The sequence below is a fragment of the Botrytis byssoidea genome, assembly GCF_014898295.1.
Source record: "Botrytis byssoidea strain MUCL 94 chromosome Unknown BBYS_010, whole genome shotgun sequence".
NCBI classification, from domain to species: Eukaryota; Fungi; Ascomycota; class Leotiomycetes; order Helotiales; family Sclerotiniaceae; genus Botrytis; species Botrytis byssoidea.
This window is the reverse complement of record NW_024065851.1, coordinates 617691-637551: the sequence shown is the minus strand read 5'-3', so window position 1 is coordinate 637551 and position 19861 is coordinate 617691. Positions and strand designations below refer to the sequence as shown.

Here is a 19861-nt window from a genome sequence, read left to right as displayed (position 1 = left end):
TATTTTAAAAAGCTTAATTTAGGTGGTTTTCGAAATGACTCGTATACTGATAAAACACGTTATAATTTCTATATAAATTCAAAAATCAATATTTTGAAACTCTAAATCTTAATTCAGAAAAATCCTAAAATTGTAAAAACTCTAATATAAATCTAAAATAATTTGAATTATATAAATATAAATTTTTATTAAATTATATTCAATATTGATGGAGATATTAATAAACTAAAAAGTGATTTTTGATATAAAAGGGTGGCCCAAAACAGGGGTGGCCCGAAAGTAGGGTGGTCGACTTAACTCATCAAGCCATCCCTTTTACCCGACCTCGATCGTCACACCTACCCTGCGTCGACACGCCGTTAGTTTGCCCACATATGACAGTCCACGTATTCCGAGCCCTATTCTTGATATAAATACATTCATGCCAACTGGAATGCCTTTTCCATTTGGAATCATAAAACCACCTGCAATTATACAAACATGGCTATGAACGTTGAATCCAAGACTGCCATTGTCACTGGAGCTGGCTCTGGTATCAATTTTTGTTTTGCAAAATTGCTACTCAGCAAAGATTGCAATGTTCTCATTGCAGATCTCGCTCTGCGCCCAGAAGCTGAGGAATTGATATCGAAATATTCTGATTCTTCAAATGGCCCGAAAGCCGTGTTTTTGAAGACGGACGTAACGGAATGGGTTCAATTGGAGAAGATGTTCGAGGTAGCAACGGAGCAATTCGGTGGTGCGGATATTGTGTGCCCAGGAGCTGGCGTGTTTGAACCAGTTAGTTTTCACAAACCAGGATTGAGTATAGTAGCTAATTGATGAACAAGCCATTTTCGAATTTCTGGATCCCTCCCGGTACCCCCCCTTCCGTCGACAATACTTCCGAATCACGATACAAATTACTTGATATCAACATCACTCATCCGATACGCGCAACTCAAATGGCTATTGAGCACTTCATGAAGCGTAAGAAGCCTGGTGCTGTTATTCATATATCCAGTATTGCTGGCCAAGTCCCATTCTTTCCAACGCCAATGTATGTGGCTTCAAAATATGCTATATCAGGTTTTGTTCGTACATTGGCACAGTTGGAATTTCCTTCTCCCGATATTCCCAAAGTACGCATAAGTGCAGTAGCACCTGGTCTCATAAAAACCCCATTATGGACAGAGAATCCTGAAAAGATGGCATTTATCCCTAAAGATAACCCGGATTGGGTAACGCCAGAATTTGTTGCCGAAGCTATGCTAGAACTGATCGAGAGTGAAGAACATCCCGGGGGCACAATTCTCGAAGTTGGCAAAGTCAAGAGGAAAGTGGAAGTCTTCAACGATCCTGGACCTCCACGTAAATCAACCACAATTACACATGTACCTCGTGAGGCTCTGGAAGCTGATATATGGGCATCTATGGAGAAGCAATACCAATCTTAGACTAGATCCTCACAATGAGCTGGTAGGAACCATTCAAGAGGAGAGCCGTGGACATTCAATCAAGGCATGAAAGTTATATGTTATTATCTTGGCATTTACTACGAGGTTCTTTGGGGAATACTTCAATTAATGAAAGGATTTCTTCATGTTATGATTGTATCATAGTTTTTCCGTGTTGATCTTTCAGCGTGAGATTACTCTCCGATTCATGTGGATAAGCCAGAAAATAATCATAAACAATCCTGAAATCTCTTAATGTGATGTCAATGCTCCTTTGGAAAGTAACACAAGTCCCAACGCTAAGAGAAACTCCTCCTATTCTCAAGGTTCTGCTCTGAGGAGCAGACTTCCCCTCCATAGAAACAACGATGAGAGGCCCTTTCCAAGCATGTTTCATCATGCCAGCCGTAATTGAGCTTGCAGACTGCGTCATCTTTGATCCGTCAAATCCAAAATTATCTTGCATGTAAACAGCAAGAGTATGTTTGGTATTTCGTGCTCGCATGATCCACTGAGGCTTAATAAGGAGTTGTTCGGAATCATAAGAATCTTCTGAGCCGTAAGTGAGGAATTCATCGACATCTGGTAATTCAAACTGCTTTTCGACACTGGGAATTTTGATGTTGTTGAAGTTTACCCATACTAAGTCTGGGTTTCTCCAGTCGGGTGAAAACAAAATGCCAAGCTTGTGGGTGGGACTTGGACGAGGCATTCTGGTGATCTCCTTGTAAAGGATTTTGTGAAGAGACCAATCGAGGGCTTGACATTCGGAAGAACAGTAGGCGGCGGACTTGCAGCGTGCACAGCCTTTCGCTGGGGAGTTGCAAATGGTACAGGCTGATGCCGGTGGGGGCGAGCTGGCGTCGGCATCGGTGGTAGAAGCCATGTTTTGTGGTTTTTTGATAGAGGTTGATCGAAGAGAAGTTCGATGAAGTAGCTGGTAGGAAAGAATATGGTATCACAAAGGCAGAGAATTGAGAAGGGAAGCTAAGCTATATACTAACAGTGAATTTATGGGATTTATTCTGTGTTTGCTCGGGATGTGCATGTAAAATGCAAAGGACACAAGCATGCCGGCATTTACCTCATTTATCACTCTCAAATATAATTCAAAGTTGAAGGAAAGGACCTACTTACAGAATATGTGCGCATCGCCCGCAGAGCATACATTTCAAAGCAAACCTTCCAAAGCATTCGAGGAGTTGATCATAATGAGTTGCTTGACCCGAACAACTGCCCAACGACACGACAGTTACTAGATAGGCAAGCATTAGTGTCTAATGCGGGGTAAGTCACATGTCATCGCATCCATCACCTTTCAGCGCGTTTGTGCTCTAGAACAAAATTAACGAATAATTGCCCCGACGGAAAGCATCGTCGAGATTCGTGAAACCTTTCTTTGAAACTACCCAGATACCTAGAATGTTCATGGATTAACTAGGTAATAAGTGTCCCATAATCGGAGTACTAGAATTTCACTGGAACTTAAGAAATCAAGTTATTGAATCGATTGCACGAGGCAGCTTTCAATTAACACTTAGCATCACAAGTTCGATCGGTATGTATCGCAGTTACCCACAACATCCTTTCAATACCTTAGCTTGCTATATTAATCGGAAAATCAACTGACTTCTTCACTTGTTTCCAGTGCATAGATCTCTACCCAACCGCAAATTTCGATTTCTTCAAGAATTACAATTCCCAAGATGGTTGTTTCCGATAAACTTCCCGGCCTAGAAGTCACTATTCGAGTGAATGGAGTCCAAGTTCAGGAATATAATGATGAAGAAGATATAGAGATTGGGCCAGGACTGAGCGGCGAACATCAGGCTTTGAGAACAGTATCTAAGTATATTGAAGCTATCGATGGGGCCGAGTTCAGCATTATTTGCACTTCGTCACCCAAATTCAAGTTCAAGGCGCCAAACCTTCAAGCAGATGTATCCGTTGATGGCAATTATGCTCAAGGGAAAATTATCACACCCGAAGGTATAGGAAGATCCCCAACGCAATTTGACGGCCCAATCAATTTCAATCCCATCGGAAACAAGTCTATGTTACGAAAATACAAGTTTTCTGAGCTCCATATATGTTTGTTTCCACAATCTCGCAGCTGTCAATACGTTGATACCGTGCTAACATTGCGAAGCAAGTGAAGAAGGTCGACTTTCAAGCTTGAAAAAAGACAAGGCCGAAGCCGAGAAGCTTGGTACAATCGAGATTAGAATCTGGCGCGTCTCCAAATCAGTACCAGTGGAGTGTAAATATCGCAATATTAAGTCAAGTTCTAATGAGTTCCATGAGAAGGCGCTCAAAGGACAAGCAAAATCACACAATGTTTCGTATGTTAGCCATGATCATAGACTTACCAGTCAACTTACGGTTTTAGGTATTCCCCAGAAATTACTACTTCCATACCGAGTTACGTAAATGTCACAAAACTCGACGGCGAAGGTTACCCCGTAGCCATTTATAAGTTTGAATATAGGTCTAAAGGTGCATTTAAAAGCTTCAGAACTGGAAAGCATCGCTAACATAGATATAGAATCTCTTAAGCAATTAATGATTATTGAGCGGACCCCCGAACCAGAAAATAGCCCAACACCAAGTCCTGCTCCATATGTTAATCTCGATAATCTAACCGCAGCTCAAAAGGAGCGCCTCAAGGCATTTCTACGTAACGAAGGGATTGCTGTAAGTATTACAGTGATGTCAAGGCATACATAAGCTAATGTTTCTTGCAGGCGGGCCGCGCTTCTAACACCCCCGAGAGAAAAATCAAGCGTGAGCGGGATAACGGTGAAGGCAGCTCAAACCAGGCACGACGAAAGAAATCCAGAACTGCAGAGGTCGTTGATCTTACTGCAGATTCTGACGAAGATTTGTGATAGGGGAGCCACGTGTGCATATTTAGAACGGCTGGGATATCATTTGCATTTTGCTTGGAGGCGTTCTCAATTTGCTAGTCGATCTTTTATTGCTCAAATATACCCTGGTCATATATTAAGTATGGGACGATATTCGATGGGTTTAATGGAGTAATGAAGGGGATGGGAAAGCGTTTCAATGGCACAATGGTTCTATAACGTCGCGTTAACTCGATTTCTAAATTTGTGTCTTTATTTGATCTTGCAAGCTCTTAGATAACGAACTCAGTTAGCCATATCACAAAATCAAGAAAGGGTAAATTTGCCCACCTGGAGCCCCTCAACCATGCCATACAGATATCCATCGAATCTATACGCTATAACATACAGTCATCGTGCACTTCTATTAGCCGAAACTCCACAAAACGCGTTTTTTCACGTATTACATTCCTATAATCACATTTTATTATTTTAATTATACTTTCAATTTATATTATATAATGTATTAGAAATATACAAAATAATTCTTATAAGGATTTTATTCTATATATATATAACAAAATAATTAATAAGGTAAAAGAAAATCTCAGTTTTTATTGAATTATAAAGAATCTCGAATTTTCTTATAGAATTATATAATATATTTTTTTATAAGATTTAATATATAATAATAATATATATCTATTATATATTAATTGATTTAAATTATATATTAAATAAAATAAACGAATATTATTATAATATATATAATTATTTTCGAAAATTATATATAAATAGATTATTCAAAAGATTAGGTTTAATTGTAATATTAGAATTATTAAAAGAATTTTGATCAAATATAGTATAGCTAATTAAAGATATAAGAAAAAATTAAAGTTTATATTAATATATATTATTAAATAGTTTAAATAGTATTTAATTTATAAGGAATTAATAATTAAAGAATAGAATTTAGTTGTATAATTAAATAAATATTTTATAGAATAAGAAAAAGGAAAAAGATTAGAATGATATTTTTATATTAGTTTTTAGAAATAGAATTTAGAAATAATTGAAATATATAATATAAATAAGAATATAAAGATTATATATTAGAGAAGTTTTTAGAATATTAAAAAAAGTAATTTATATATAATAAATAAGGATTTTAAGAGTATAAAATATGAATATAATATTAAATCTTATTTTAAGATTTTTGAAATTGAAATAAATCTTATTTTCAAAAAACTTAATTTAGAATATAAATTTATATAGAATAATGTTTTTATTTATTGTATCTATTAAATATAAAATTGATTTCAAAAAAAGAAAATCCTTTTATTAAAAAATTAGTTTTCTTATTCCCCTAATCTTAATTCTATAGAGTACACCAGGGGGTGCACAGACTCACGGGACAATGTGACAGGAAAACACAATTTCACATTCAAATTTATTAACTTCAAAACTCAATCAAAATTCCAAATTCTATTTAATATTATTTAGATCAAGATATATGATTTATAAATATAAAATTTATATAATATATAAAAATTGAATTTTAAAAATGAATATTGAATTTAAAAATCAAATAATATGTTTTTCTATCAAATTTTTTGGTGAGATATTATATAATCAATTATATAAATTTGAATTTTGTTTTTTTTTGAAATAAAACTTTCATTATATAAAATTCTTATATTTAAAAATAATAATTCTTAATTTCAAAGTCAAATATCAATTTTTTGAATTTTAATTAAATTATCAAAACAGCTCTTTTTAGTGTGAAATTGTGCTTTTCCTTTTAAGTGTTCTATAAGTCTGTGTACCCACTGGTGGTATATATAATGAACTCTAAAGATAAAAATATATAAAATATTTTCTGATATTATTATTAATAAAAGCAAATCAGAATATACTTATCAAAAATTAGAAAGTTATTTATAAGCAGTTTGGAATGTATTAGATAAAGAATTATTTAATAATTTGAGAGTTAATATATCTTTTAAAATTAAAGCTTATATTATAGTGAATAACTAATATACTAAATATTAACAAATTAAAAGTCAACAATAAAATAATTTTTATACATATTAATAATATAAGAATACATTATTCATTTATTCAAATTTAATAATTTTATAATTCTTGATTGATTTAATATTTAATATTGAAAAAGGGTGGTGCAATATGTGACACCATAAAATAAGCGGGGGGGCGGATATAAGTGGCCTAGTACTGTATATGCCGTGCGAGGCCTTTTCATTACTATGCCTGTTCGAAAGCTTCTTAATAGAACATTTGAAAAGGGGGTTTAAGCATACCATCGCTTCTCTTGAAAACGCTAGGATGCTTTAGGCCACTTCAAGTGTGTCCTCTCAAGTTTCGACTCATATTAATGAAGAATGGAAACCCTCACATTTACAATCTCGTGCACCAATATTCGCGAACATCGATCTACTATTAGATCTTAATCTGGGTTGTTCCCACATCCAAACGATCGCTAGATAGAAACCTGGTCGACAAATTGCAAGGGTGTCTGTGAAGACTGGGAGAGGTAATAGGTATAGGTACTTATATTCCGGACATGCTGCTTGCTGCTTTGGTATTTTTTGGGGTGATTGAGTGATCGACTGGAGATGTTGTTTGAGAGTGGGTAATGTTGTCTGAGAGTGGGAGATGTGCAGTGCAGTGCAGAACATGGTTACGGGGGGTGCATTGTCTCGTTGTTTTAATCTCGTTAATCATGCGGTGGAAGAACTTTTCTTGGGAGTATTGAATGAGGGTTTGGATAGAGCGGGAATTCTCTCTTTGTATATGGATAGTATTTGAGGAGATGTTTTGATAGCTTGTATTAGATGCCGACGTCGTTATGTGTGTAATTTCTGTGGATACTGGAATCAGTATCTTTCTTCGTTTGATTATGACAAGTTCGGTAAAATGATGTGGTTCTTATTAGAAACGGATTACTCTGAAGGTCGGTGCATTAAAGAAAGGAATAGCTAATTATTGTAGGAATTATAGCTTAAAGGTTTTGATAAGATGTTTTCAATTTGTTTTCAATCATGAAAGGTATCCTCCCGGCGGATCCTTAAGCTTCTTGAATTGATTGTTGCGCTTCGAAAAAATCATTGAGGGTTTACCTCGATGTTTGTAGAGATATTCATAGAGGGTTGTAGTCCTAGTCTCCTGTAGTGACGAAGGAACCTCAGCGTGAATTAATGTGCATTTTCTCAATGTTTGTGTACAATTTTTAAAGAAAAAAACTGTGAGTTTTGGTTTGGCTACCTATTCAATATAATTGAGGTGCTAACCCGTCGCTATTTCGCTTGTTCTTGATATAAATGCCGAAATAATATCATTGCCGTTAAATGTCCCCGTACTATGCCCAATTGAAAATTGCACCATGAAACCGTCATAAAACAACCCAGCTGATCCATAGAAGCCCGAAAATAATCGTTGAAGACGCACTTATTGATCTTTTGAGCCCCCGAAACCCCTATGAATATTGGCTCACTATTCAATCCGAATCATCTCCTGTCAAATCAACCTCAACACGTTCGTTTCTCTTTGATCGCTTGCTAGCCTTGAAATCACTGCCAGTTTCCTCTCTTTCCCGCTTAATCTTCCTCTCTCCATTGAATTGACTTCCATTTCCCTGATGAAAACATAGTTAGCGGTGGTACGAGAAATGATAGACGGGACATACCAATAAGTTTCCTAGAAACTCCTGAAGCTTAGCTTTCTGGGTTGCATCAAGGCTCTCAAGATGAAAAGATCCTGAAGCACCATCCGAAATTGGAGCAGGAGAAGGAGAAGGGGATGGTTCTGGGGTTCTTTCGAGTATCAAGAGAGACTTAAGACATTCTGGGACTGTTAGAAAATTTTATGGCTTTCCTGCAGGGTGTTTCTGACCTTTAGATCTGTATTTGAATCGATATATCGCGATCGGTTAATTTATTCCATCCAGGTAGCTCATTTGATAACGAATACTGGCTTTCGTGGCCTGAGGAGCTCCTAAACTGATGTGGATCTAACCGTTAGAAATTTCTGATAAACTACGATTGGAAGTACAAGATGATGGCTCACGTAGTACTATGAGACTTCGCGTGTCCTTTGAGCGCCTTCTCATGCACCGATGCTGATGAATCGGCAGCTAGCTTTTGAAAAGCGTCGGGCCTCTTTGATTGATTAATCGCACGAGTTCTTTCACCTCTTCGATAAACCTTCACCACGATCTCTCTAACAACACTCAGTCGGGTTGCGTCCTCTTTTATCGATGCTAATTTCGAATCATCGGTACCTTTGTAAAGGTTACCAAGAGGGTGCTGAAATTATTATAGTTAATTTCTACTTACTTGTGATTATGTCGCTGAACTTAAATGGCATCAAGAATATTCGTCCGTTATCCAGCACATTCTTGACACCTTTCACTTCCTTGGTCCCAAATGGAAGATTAGTCTGTAGACATAGGAAGTAGAGATAAAGGTAACTAGTTAACCACTAAGGACTCCAGCTGAAAGCTACCCTTCAAGATTAGGATACTCATAGGGGAATGTCTTTCTTGCTGCCGTTTTTCGAACGAACCATGGTCCCACCAACAGAAACCTCGAAGGAAACATCCGGAGAGTCAAACTTGTATGCTTTGCTCATCTCGATTTTGATGTAGAATACTTTGCCGGTTGTCGACTCAATATATCTGGAAACCGTTTTGGTAGCTTTCAACCTCTGCAGGAAAACCCTCAGGCTCGTCGTCTTCGTACTCTTGGAGAGCTTGCTTGTCCACGCACATTGTAACTTCGATCCCACGAAGGTCCTCGAGGATTTCCATGATTGAAGAACGATAAATCAAGAGGTTGAAATTTACAATAGATCGTGTCGAGAGTAATACAACAACGATGATAGATCGAAGTATTGTGACACGTTGTTTGGTTGAAGTTAAAACATAAAAGATGGGACAAACACGCGTGGCTTTATTACCCAGTGCATCTTTGAATCTTGGGAAAGAAAATGGAAAGATGAACATTGTGTATAGAAAATTCTTGGTAATCCCCCAAAGGTGAGTGGTATTAGTGAATAACAAGTCGCGCCATCACGTGCTGGTACCGAAAAGCAAATGCAAACGAACGTGTGAGCTCTGTCTCATTTCTTTTACACTATGCCAATCATATTATATTCTCTGCTCTTTATGAATACCGAAATGTCCATTCTTTTTATGTTCTCCTTGGATCACAAGAGCATTCCAGAGAGCTCGAGAAACGCTGGGGATATGGGTACATTCTATTCTGACTTGAGAAAGAGTTTACCGCCAAAACACTTGTTGAAGATAAACCAAAGAAAGATACTTGTTAATGCAATGTGTGTTTTAAAAGAGCTGGCTATGATCGTATAAGTATTTGACTGGCCGTTTCCACAGGCTAGTTTTAGACGTCTCATAAATTGGTGGTGGTGAGCTTAAGCTCTCCAAAGGTGATTCTCGATTCTCGAGCCTCAACTCTTCCTTATGCATATCGACGCATTCTGTCATGCCGGGAGTATTAGTCCTGCAAGGACGACATGTTGGCACGTCTAGATCAGTGCACCTCGATTTCGGCAGTAAAATTAGTCTTGCCCTGTCTGGCCAATGTATTAGCTGCGTGAGTATGTCTGGGGTCGACGCATTCATTAGTCCCTCAAATCAGTTGCCACAAACTTAACAACGTGAAAGGTTTAAGTTCGAAGTTTATTGTTAGTTTTCCGGGCATTTAGATCTGAACTCTATTGTAAATACCGGAAGTGCTCGACCTTTATCAAGCGTTATGTTGATTCGTTTAAACCTTATTGCTCCCCGCTTGTCAAAATAGTAATCTACGTGCTAAACAGCATCTTTTTTGAATTGGATACTTGCTTCATATCTCGACCATTTTTCGCATCTCTTCCTTTATAAGTCATCTGAAATTTGGAGAGCCCCGAAACCGCTTTCGCCCCTTTCGCCAAGCCACGTCGAAAATCACTGGCTTTCCCAAATCTTTTCACTTGAAATTTGGTAGCCCAGAGCTCTCAACCACTCGAGTCATGGCATGAAAAACACAAGATCGCGGCATTGAGCAACAGCATCGGGTCGAGTCGCACCAATCGGAAGTCTGAAATCACTTAATAGCACCAGCACACAGATCGGGACAGTAGTCTTTATAGTCTCGGCCACCATTATCGAAAAAAATCACAATGGAGAAAATGGCCGTGCCTGGTTTCTGTAGCTCCGGCGTCCATCCAGAAATGCACTGCGCACTGGGCGCTTTCCTTTGTGGCTTGATCTAGTTTTCGAACGATTAGCAACTAGCAAGTGGGGTTTTGACGCACGTCTTCTTCTGCATGTAAGTAGTTGTTCATTTGGTGGCCTGAGTTTGACGGATCGCCTGCTTGTTCTCTAAGAAATGGAGAATTTCGCCTATCACCTCGGTGGAATTTCCATGCCTGGTCATACGACCGTAACTTGGAGCTCAGAGGCCAATACCAACATTTGCTTGTCTATGGATAAATGTCATTGATGTTCTACCCACAATGCTTTTGTCCGAAAATACTCATTCAAACTCCCAACAAAGGAGGGATGTGTGTGATAGATTTTGGACCCTATCCAGCCGCCTCATTGACTCGCGGGCAGGTAAATCGCATCATGCCTTTTCATACAACAGGACTAAAGTCCTCAAGATCTGTTGTGATGTTGCTTTTCTCTTTTTCGCGGTTTCGTTATACCAGTGCAACTTTTCTTCATCATGTATATCGACATCACAGCCACATTGGACTGGCCCGTTCCTAATTATGTTAACCCCGAAAGATATGGTTCATCCATTTTCGTTGTCCATGGAGTACTTTACCCGATTGTGTTGGCGATGCTGGGAATTCGCATTTATACTCGCTTGTACATATCAAAATGTTTTGGTTTGGATGATTGTTTGGCTCTCTTTAGTATGGTTAGTATTTCCAAGTCTTTCATATATCTCTACAGAAGCTGAATTAGACTCTCAGATACCCATCACTGGTTTTGCTGTCATGAGCATTTTTGTCGAAACATACGTTGGATGGGATGTCCACGCTTGGGATGTTCCCTACGATTCGCTTGCCCTTGGTCTCAAATGCATCTACACAACGCAAATTCTGTTTACACTGGCGCTCACTCCCATAAGAATTTCTATGCTGTGGCTTATTGCACGGTTATTCGAAAATGGGGCTCCTAAACTCCGACGCGTTGCACAAGGGCTTATGATATATGTGCTCATACACGGCTCGATTTTCGCTATTACTTTGACATTCCAGTGCAGGTAAGCATCGACAGTGATTCTTAATTTAACTCTACTTGACTAAATATCTCAAAGGCCGATCTCTGATTACTGGGTAGTTTCCTTCAAACCCCAGCCAAACTGCATCAACCAAGAAGTCCATCTCCTCTTCACGTCCATCTGTAATGCAATTAGCGATTATGCAGTTGTGGTTTTACCAATCCATACAGTATGGCACTTGCAACTACCCTTCAAGCAAAGAATATCTCTCTGTATGCTTTTCGCAATTGGCTTCATCGCCTCTACCGCAAGCGTCGTTCGAACGGTTTACGTATGGAACTCTACATCAAACTATGATAGAACCTGGACCGCATATCCCGTATACATATGGAGTTCCGTCGAAATTTACCTCGGCCACGTAAGTCTGACCTCCCAATCATTTGCTTGAATACCTTTCTTACCTTAACGTACAGTTTTGCGCATGTATGCCACCAAGTGTAGGTTTCTGGAAACTCTACTACCCCAAGCTCGTTGGAACTTTCAACCGATCCGAACAAAACACATCCAAATCAAGTAAATTCTGGAGTTCGAAATCCGAACCCAAACAGGATCGAAACAATTCTCACGAACTCGCCGATACGGACGATGAGGAACGAGGTATCATTGTTGAGCGGGACGTCACAATCGAGACTTATAATCACGCGAAGAACGAATCTATGGGAGTCCAAGGATCGTGTACGGTGATAGATCAATCGCCTGAATTGCCCAATTTCTCTTTCAATAACAATCACAAACGATATCTATAGTTATCTTAATATAATAACAAAGTCATTTTGTCCATATTTGTCTTTTTCTTCGAAGCGTACAGGATATTTCCAGGTGGCCTTGAAGATACCCACAGCATCTCCCAACTAGTCAGAGACTAGACTCGACCGTCTCGGATCCCTTCTCTACCTCGAATCACCATTTTACTCATACTGAGTCATATATCCCCGATGGCCTTATATCTCTATACATATGTTACGGCGAAGAATTTCCAAACCTTGATACACGCCTCTCGACAGACTCAGCAAGCCCCTGAGAATCAGGATACCAGCCTCAAAGTCCCAAAAATCTAAGAGATAAGATATGGTACCAGTCACCGGGAGGAAAAAGAGAACGATCAATTATCTGTCTACATGAATACGAGCCGAGAAATCTACGTCAAGAGTAACAATCCTACAAAAGACCCGCAGACTGGTCTCTGCAAATATATCTGCATATCCCGCTCATCATGCATTATCTCGAACACCAAAAGTGCGAAAAGCAGATCTGTCATTCTGTCTAAATCTCTGAATCTCTCCTCCTTATCCAACAGAACATATCTACGGACGACCCGCCAGTTTCCTGATCTGGCTACAAAACATGAAATCCACATCATTGCCATGAATTTTATCTCTACTCCCCCGAGATAGCTTTCTAACTGCAGGATATACAATTCTTTGATAATTTCCTCACAGCACGAGACATGATGTAAATGAACGATAATGATTGGCGAGTTGCATATATTCCATATTTTGTCCTCAAAGCGACAGAATTCCAGACATACACTGTAGAACAATTAAAGCGTTCTTTCAATTAAATTTGTCCTTACAAAGGAGAATTACAAATCCCAGCTACCTAAATCAATCTTCTATCTTGCATGATCCATTCTCTTATACACTAATTTCGCAATCTAAATGAGAGTAGAAGTATCTAAACAAATCCATCGGTCCATCTTGAAATGATATAATAGATTAGAAACTCAAGCCATAACAAACATGAAATACAGCAGAGCAACTCTCACTCTGCTGGTTCCTATACATAACGCTTTGCTCATCTCATATTTCATCCAGTATCGTTCATGATCTCATGGAGAATAATTACCCCTTTCTACTAGCGTTAACTTCAACGATTCTTCTCTTCCTTAAACAACCATTCGAAGCTCCACCACTCCCTACCATCCTGACATTCATCCCCACAGCTAAACCATCTAGGATTCCCAAATACTCCAACTCCCCCACTCTAAAAGCCTCCTCAAAGCCATCACTCATTGTATTTCCATTTTCTCGACCAATCTCCTCAAACTCCATTCTCGTTTCCATCCCCACATATCCTCCATTGCCGCCTTTCTCTCTCACCCCAACCGGCCCCGATATCGTCTTCCTACCCTCTTCTCTCGCTGCACTATTCGCAAAGACGCCTCTAGCAATAATCTTCAATTCTCTTTCTGTCCCCCTCGCACCCTCCCAAACCCCCGCCAACACCTTCGTAGCGCCCAAACCCAATCTAATCCTATCCCTAGCCATCTTCCACTCATCCGATCTTTCGAAATTCCCTCCTCTTTCCCTATCATCTCCTCTATTATTATATACGTAAGCACAAGCACTAAGATTTGCTAGCGTTGCTTTTGTGATCCCACAAATACCGAGAGGCGTGTGCAATAACATTGGACTAGGAAGTGCATAGAGATTCATAGCCGTTTGAGCTGCCTCGACGGTTTTCTTTGTGTGGAGCCAGCGGGTCAGGTCTTCGTTGCCGGTTGGTGGAGAGGTGGGTGGTGGTGGTGCGCAGCTGGAGGTCTTCTCTAATGGTGAGTGATAGAGGCGAGATAGTGGACGGTGGATAACTACTAAAAGTCTGCATTATTGGTTAAAATCGTGCGTTCACAAATGATCAATTCGTGAAAGCAGTCTATTGGAAGTGAATTCAACTTACGTTTGTAGTAAATTTTGTGCCTGAAATAACAGCTCGTCGACTTCCTCATGCTTATCCACTACCCCTTGTTTCTCCACCGGTAAATGAAGTTTCCAATTCACAAGCATTGCATCGGCATTTGTAACAGCAGGCTCTAGATTTTTGCCGGTGATATCATTGATGCTGAGAATTGTACCAATGATGCGAACAAGGTCAATGAGATATGTAAAAGAGGAGAAGACTGGGATCTCGTCTTCAAAATCACGAGAGTCATAATCTGAGAGAGTGCGAGGTCGCGGAATACGCTAAGAAAAGTTTAGAAACTTCAATCATCACGAGTGTACCAGACGATACCAGGAAAGTGGAATGACTTACTCCGCTCTCATATTCGTAGTCCTCACAAGGCAGATCTACTTGTGTTTCAATTGCGGATAAGCTAGAATGAGTCAGTATACAATCCGACTGTTGTAATTTTTCTTTTATGGCACTCACATAAAACTAGATGCACAAGCAATGCCAGAGAACACTCCATCAAGAACGTACAATCCCCAAAAGGTCCTCCTCCAGCTCTCAGATAACACCGGATCTCTTTCCATTTCAGCAAAAGCTCGATGATTCATACCGAGCTGTAAAGCCATGCAGATGCTTCTATCCAAAATAGCACGTGCTTGTTGTCTTTCGTCTTCGGCATGGACGGCAATGGCAAGTAGAAGTAAAGTTTGAACGCTAAAGCCAGTTTGTGGTAGATTGACTAGATCTAATTGGTTAACAGCTATAGCCCTGAAATCTGCGGATGGAAAATAAGGTGCATATAGCGATCCAATATATTGCATTACTAAAATGAGGTTGTTCAAAGAGTCTGGGTCGGATTCCAGCCTGCTCAGAAGATGAGATTTTGGCACAATATATGGGTGGGCTTTGTGAAAAAAACTATCGATCGTCAGTTGTGGAAATTAAAAGCAGATCTAGGTTCAGAGACTTGTAGTAAAGATCAGTCAGCCTTTTTGAGTCCATTGACTTAATACTGTTCAATCTGGATGAAGAGCTACTGGGGCTCGGCGATGTATCAGAAGTTGCACCAGCCCACGATTCACCAGATGAGTTCCCAGCATGACTCCTTGCTGAAGTAGAATATCCTGCTTGATCGTTTACCTTATAACGATCTCTAATATGCTCTTTTGTCGAGTGTTTTATTCTGGTAGCATTCTTGTCTCTCATGCCTCTTCTTGACTTTGCATAAAAGCACGGCTTGTCGTCTTGCTGACAACGACTGCATGAAGGCATTTCTGCTCCGCATTTGACATGACGACTTCGACACTATTCAACTATTAGTATGTATGACAGCAATTAATGACTGAAAGATAATACCGGTACACATGCTAACGAGACCCTAATACCGCCTCTAGACTCGTGGCTCTGAGTTGTCGTTTCGTGTTTATTCTGGATTTCTTGAACCGGCGTTCCATAATCAAATAAATTTGAGAGCGGATCTTCTAGGAATCTCGGGGATGAGAACTGAGATCTGAAGCCCTCGGGATCCATGACTTCTAGCAATGGGGCGAATAGTCGGATGTTCGGATTTTAGTGTAACGTCAATAAAGCTCTACGCTTTGAGAAATGGAAATATCAAATAAAACTTTACAAGTCATACAAATCGTGATATCGTGCACTGTTCGAGAGTTGAGAGCTAGTTTGTCAAGCTGATGTTCCCGACAACCAGACCATGAGGTAGTCTTGAGACAGTCTCGTAGTTGATGAAGGATTGGTTGTGTATAATGTATTCCGCGATCTTGAAATAACCCCTGCTCTATTTCCTTGTCTAGAAGTAAGCGTCTTTTGGATGTCAGCAGTGCGAAGCTCATGTCAGCGAAAAATTTGAGGAATCGGATGTACCAAAATTAGGGAAGTAAACTAAAAGAAATACCATCAACAATTCATTGGTGATTCTGAGCTTGGTACATTGCATTGAAACGTAAGCCACTATTAGCGATTGGCTAGAGGTGGTGATTGCTTCCACCATCGCTCCACAAGCCAATAAGGTCAACTCTTGCTATCTGCCATGCATAAAGCATGCATTGTATCACCCAGAGGGATTTGAAAAGAACAGTTAAGCCCGTTATGCGTTAGAAGATGCGGCGATAACTTGGTATCCCACGGCCGCGGTCACCGCTCTAAGTAGTCATGAGCCCATTCTTCCATCGTGCGATTGATACATACGCACCAATGACGATACGGCTCTACAAAAATTGAAGTCCTGGGGAGAAATTGGTTTGGGGCACCTTTTTTGATTGATAGCAGTAATATCTTTTTCCGCGGAAGAAGATTATAAAAGTCGGCTAATGGCCATTGATTCATATAATATATCTAATGGAATGAGCTGTAGCATTGATAGAACAGATTCTGGCCTCTAGTCAGGCTTTTAAATTGTAGAGAATAACATGTCGTAAGTCTGAACATGAATAGAATTGCACCTACATGTTTGAGCCACTTAAAAGCACCTGAAGATACACCACTTGGCTGACTATTTACTATAACAAGAACTTCTTCCGGGTGGATTCTCAAGCCTTCAGCCTTGTGGAAGACTTGAAGGCGGGGCCGCTGGGAGAAGGTTCCGAGGATGCTATGTATAACATATGACCTGTAAACTCGATGGAAGTTTCACTATTCACCCGAGACGTTCATCAAATGTAACTTTAGAGATACCTAGTTTTAAGACTACAAAAAGAAAAGTGGAAGAAGAAAATCCAGGCAGCAATGCTACAAGCGGTGAAATGTCCTCTGAGCAATGTAAGCACATTGCATGTAATGCAGGAACAGTGGTAAGGTTTGTAGAACGAAGATTCGTTGAAGAACGAGATGAACCTTAAAAGAGTGGGAATCGAGTAACTTGAGAAAAGGTAAAACATTGCCAGGGAAGAAAATCCACCAACTTGGAATGTAACGAGATGTGTAAGATCCTATCTGACGAATTCTTACAAATTTGAGAGCTTCTTGTGGAGATTGGGCTAAGTTCTTGAAGGCGGAGTGTATGGTGGAATATTAATGCCGGTATGTGGCTGCTTGTCCAACGGTCAGCTTACACTTTTGTATTTTACTAATCGATTTTGCAATTTGTAATGATCCTAAAATTGACCAAAGAAATGGTGATCACTACAACGGTGATGCCCAACGCAAGCTTCGAGAATTGTAAAAGAACCTCATGCGGTAGTCCTAGAGATCCTTGGCGCCAGTGAGATTAAGACAAGCTTACACACATCAGAGCTGCGCACTCCTTTAATAGAACTTGGAAGATTGTAGCTGAGAAGATTTTCGACACTGGCCGTTGGTGTTCTAGCAAAGTGACATATCCCAAAGAAACAAGGCAAAAAGACTATGTTCAAAAGGTATGGAGTTCGAATGAGCGAACTGTATACTTGAAAGGGCGCACAGCAAGTATGTATATGGATGTACAAGCTATACATACAGATTACTCGATAGTCACACAGCATTTCACACTGCTGACAGCAATCGAAAGCGGATATACAGACAGAGGTAACCTTTGGAGATGTCTATCAAAAATCAAGAAGAGAAATAGATTACTTCTCGAATTCCAATTGACGTGACACAAAATGACTAATGTAGTAAAGTTCCAGAAATCCACAATAGCTTCTAACGCTAATCTACATTTGACATTAGCGCACTGATCCCAAAACGGAAGGACGGAGACTAACCTCGGTATCTACGTCAACACAAGCTTGCATTCTCACAATTCCACATTGCATTTCATACCTTTTTCCAAATCAGCGACTAACTTCCACAAGACTGTTATGTATATATTGAAATATATACACGGTATTCAATGCTCTCTCGATGACATCCAACGATTTTATCCTCGCCCAGGAGCGCCTTGCCGCTCGTCGTCAAGCTCGCGAAGTAGCAGCCCAAACCCATCTTAATCGACGACGTAACACCGCCATCTCTCAACGAGTTTCCTCTCTCCCCTTTCCCTTCTCTCGATTAGGGACTGCAGGTCTTACAACATGGGATACGATTGCTGGACGTGAAGGAACTCGTCCTGCTTTTCGAGTCGGTCAAGTCGATGCAGAGTTATTGGATGAGGAATTATTAGATCTATTGAAAGGGCAAGTGGGAGAAGGCTTAAAGTATTTCGGTACTCATATACAGGATGATTGGTCTGCGGAAATTATGCTGGCTTTGAGAGCTATTCTTTTTAAACTCAGTATATGGGATCATGATGCTACGTATGGAGCTACATTGCAGAATTTAAAATTCACAGATGCGCGACATTCCGGACCGGTTTTGGTATCTCCATCGAAATGGCAGAAGAGTTTATATGGTCTCTTCACTGTAGGCGGCAAGTATGCCTGGACACGTTGGGAAAACTACCTAGTCGATTCAGACAATGGGTATAGCACCCCCTCACCCCTTATGAGTCGACTCTCTCGCATCACAGATCTTTTAACAAATGTTCACTCCACCGCCGCCTTTGCATCCTTCCTAGTTTTTCTCGTGAACGGTAGATATCGTACTTTGCTCGATCGCATCCTGCGACTCCGACTAGCACCTCCAACAAGCCAAGTCAGTAGAGAAGTATCATTTGAATATCTCAATCGCCAACTTGTATGGCACGCATTCACCGAATTTCTCCTTTTCGTCCTCCCCCTGGTCGGTATTTCTCGCTGGAGACGATTACTCTCCCGTGCTTGGAGACGTACGAAATCAGTCTTTAACACATCATCTCCTGATGATCTTTCCATTAATGAAAAGAAAGGCGAACTTTCATTCCTGCCCGAACGTACTTGTGCTATCTGTTACCACGATCAAAATGCACTACAAGCAACAGAAGAAGGCGTTATGGCTGCTGCAGCTAGTACCGGTGTAATCGGGAGTGCGCAAACCGACATCACAAATCCATACGAGACGGTAGAATGCGGATGTATATATTGTTTCGTATGTATAGCCAGTAAACTGGAAGCAGAGGAAGGAGAAGGATGGACATGTTTAAGATGTGGAGAGGAAGTTAAGGGATGTAGAGCTTGGAATGGAGATGTTGTTATTGAAGCTCCAGCCGCAGTCCCAGCTCCTGTTGTGGAGAAAGAACAAGTTCCCAAGCCAAGAAAAAGCGTGGAGTTCCAAGACGGCAGGATGAAGATTGTAGATCCAAAATCGGAAGATGGAGATTCATCAGATCACGATTCGCAATTGGAACAAGAGGAAGCATATGATGAAGAAGAAGATCAGGGTTTGGAGGAGTATGAGGATGAAGCTGAGTAATACGCCTCTGAGTTTGGACAGTTGAGATATAAAATTTAATATTGCGGTTTGGAGACGAAGATAGAGATGTCGTTTTGCGAGGTTTGCGATTCGCTTGATTGATTGATTAATTGATACCAGTAGGGATGATATGGATGGTGTATTCTTGGAGTTTGGGGATATGGGGAAATAATGGGCTGGGTGGATTGGACTAGGAAAAGATGAGATGAGATGCGGCGGGATAAGATGGGATGATGAGACAAATTTTTAGAATATCTTTCTTTAATGGATGAAATTATATTATGCTTCATATCGTCGTCTCAGGGAGAAAATACACAACGGAGATGTAAATCACATA

The 19861-nt window shown here is 40.0% G+C and overlaps 7 protein-coding genes across 7 annotated transcripts; 4 read left to right on the top strand and 3 right to left on the bottom strand.

Moving 5' to 3' along the window:
• Positions 1 to 480: 480 nt before the first annotated feature.
• EAE97_005820 (uncharacterized protein) lies at positions 481 to 1436 on the top strand (the record flags this gene model as incomplete). Its single annotated transcript, XM_038876333.1, has 2 exons — positions 481 to 780; positions 831 to 1436. 2 exons carry the CDS (start codon positions 481 to 483, stop codon positions 1434 to 1436), a joined length of 906 nt encoding a protein of 301 aa, XP_038732809.1.
• Positions 1437 to 1584: 148 nt separating this feature from the next.
• Positions 1585 to 2322, bottom strand: EAE97_005819 (uncharacterized protein; the record flags this gene model as incomplete). The annotated part of the gene is made up of 1 exon (XM_038876332.1): positions 1585 to 2322. One exon carries the CDS (start codon positions 2320 to 2322, stop codon positions 1585 to 1587), a length of 738 nt encoding a protein of 245 aa, XP_038732808.1.
• An 820-nt stretch (positions 2323 to 3142) lies between these two features.
• On the top strand, positions 3143 to 4324 carry EAE97_005818 (uncharacterized protein; the record flags this gene model as incomplete). The annotated part of the gene is made up of 5 exons (XM_038876331.1): positions 3143 to 3527; positions 3586 to 3778; positions 3826 to 3932; positions 3982 to 4130; positions 4181 to 4324. The coding sequence occupies 5 exons, from the start codon at positions 3143 to 3145 to the stop codon at positions 4322 to 4324; spliced, it is 978 nt and encodes a 325-aa protein (XP_038732807.1).
• Positions 4325 to 7799: 3475 nt separating this feature from the next.
• Positions 7800 to 9110, bottom strand: EAE97_005817 (uncharacterized protein; the record flags this gene model as incomplete). The annotated part of the gene is made up of 7 exons (XM_038876330.1): positions 7800 to 7937; positions 7989 to 8146; positions 8273 to 8301; positions 8369 to 8582; positions 8638 to 8740; positions 8867 to 8978; positions 9043 to 9110. The coding sequence occupies 7 exons, from the start codon at positions 9108 to 9110 to the stop codon at positions 7800 to 7802; spliced, it is 822 nt and encodes a 273-aa protein (XP_038732806.1).
• A 1921-nt stretch (positions 9111 to 11031) lies between these two features.
• EAE97_005816 (uncharacterized protein) lies at positions 11032 to 12341 on the top strand (the record flags this gene model as incomplete). The annotated part of the gene is made up of 4 exons (XM_038876329.1): positions 11032 to 11229; positions 11285 to 11577; positions 11632 to 11953; positions 12009 to 12341. 4 exons carry the CDS (start codon positions 11032 to 11034, stop codon positions 12339 to 12341), a joined length of 1146 nt encoding a protein of 381 aa, XP_038732805.1.
• Positions 12342 to 13436: 1095 nt separating this feature from the next.
• EAE97_005815 (uncharacterized protein) lies at positions 13437 to 15792 on the bottom strand (the record flags this gene model as incomplete). The annotated part of the gene is made up of 6 exons (XM_038876328.1): positions 13437 to 14193; positions 14272 to 14555; positions 14626 to 14686; positions 14743 to 15180; positions 15230 to 15567; positions 15619 to 15792. The coding sequence occupies 6 exons, from the start codon at positions 15790 to 15792 to the stop codon at positions 13437 to 13439; spliced, it is 2052 nt and encodes a 683-aa protein (XP_038732804.1).
• A 2307-nt stretch (positions 15793 to 18099) lies between these two features.
• EAE97_005814 (uncharacterized protein) lies at positions 18100 to 19524 on the top strand (the record flags this gene model as incomplete). Its single annotated transcript, XM_038876327.1, has 1 exon — positions 18100 to 19524. One exon carries the CDS (start codon positions 18100 to 18102, stop codon positions 19522 to 19524), a length of 1425 nt encoding a protein of 474 aa, XP_038732803.1.
• Positions 19525 to 19861: the final 337 nt, after the last annotated feature.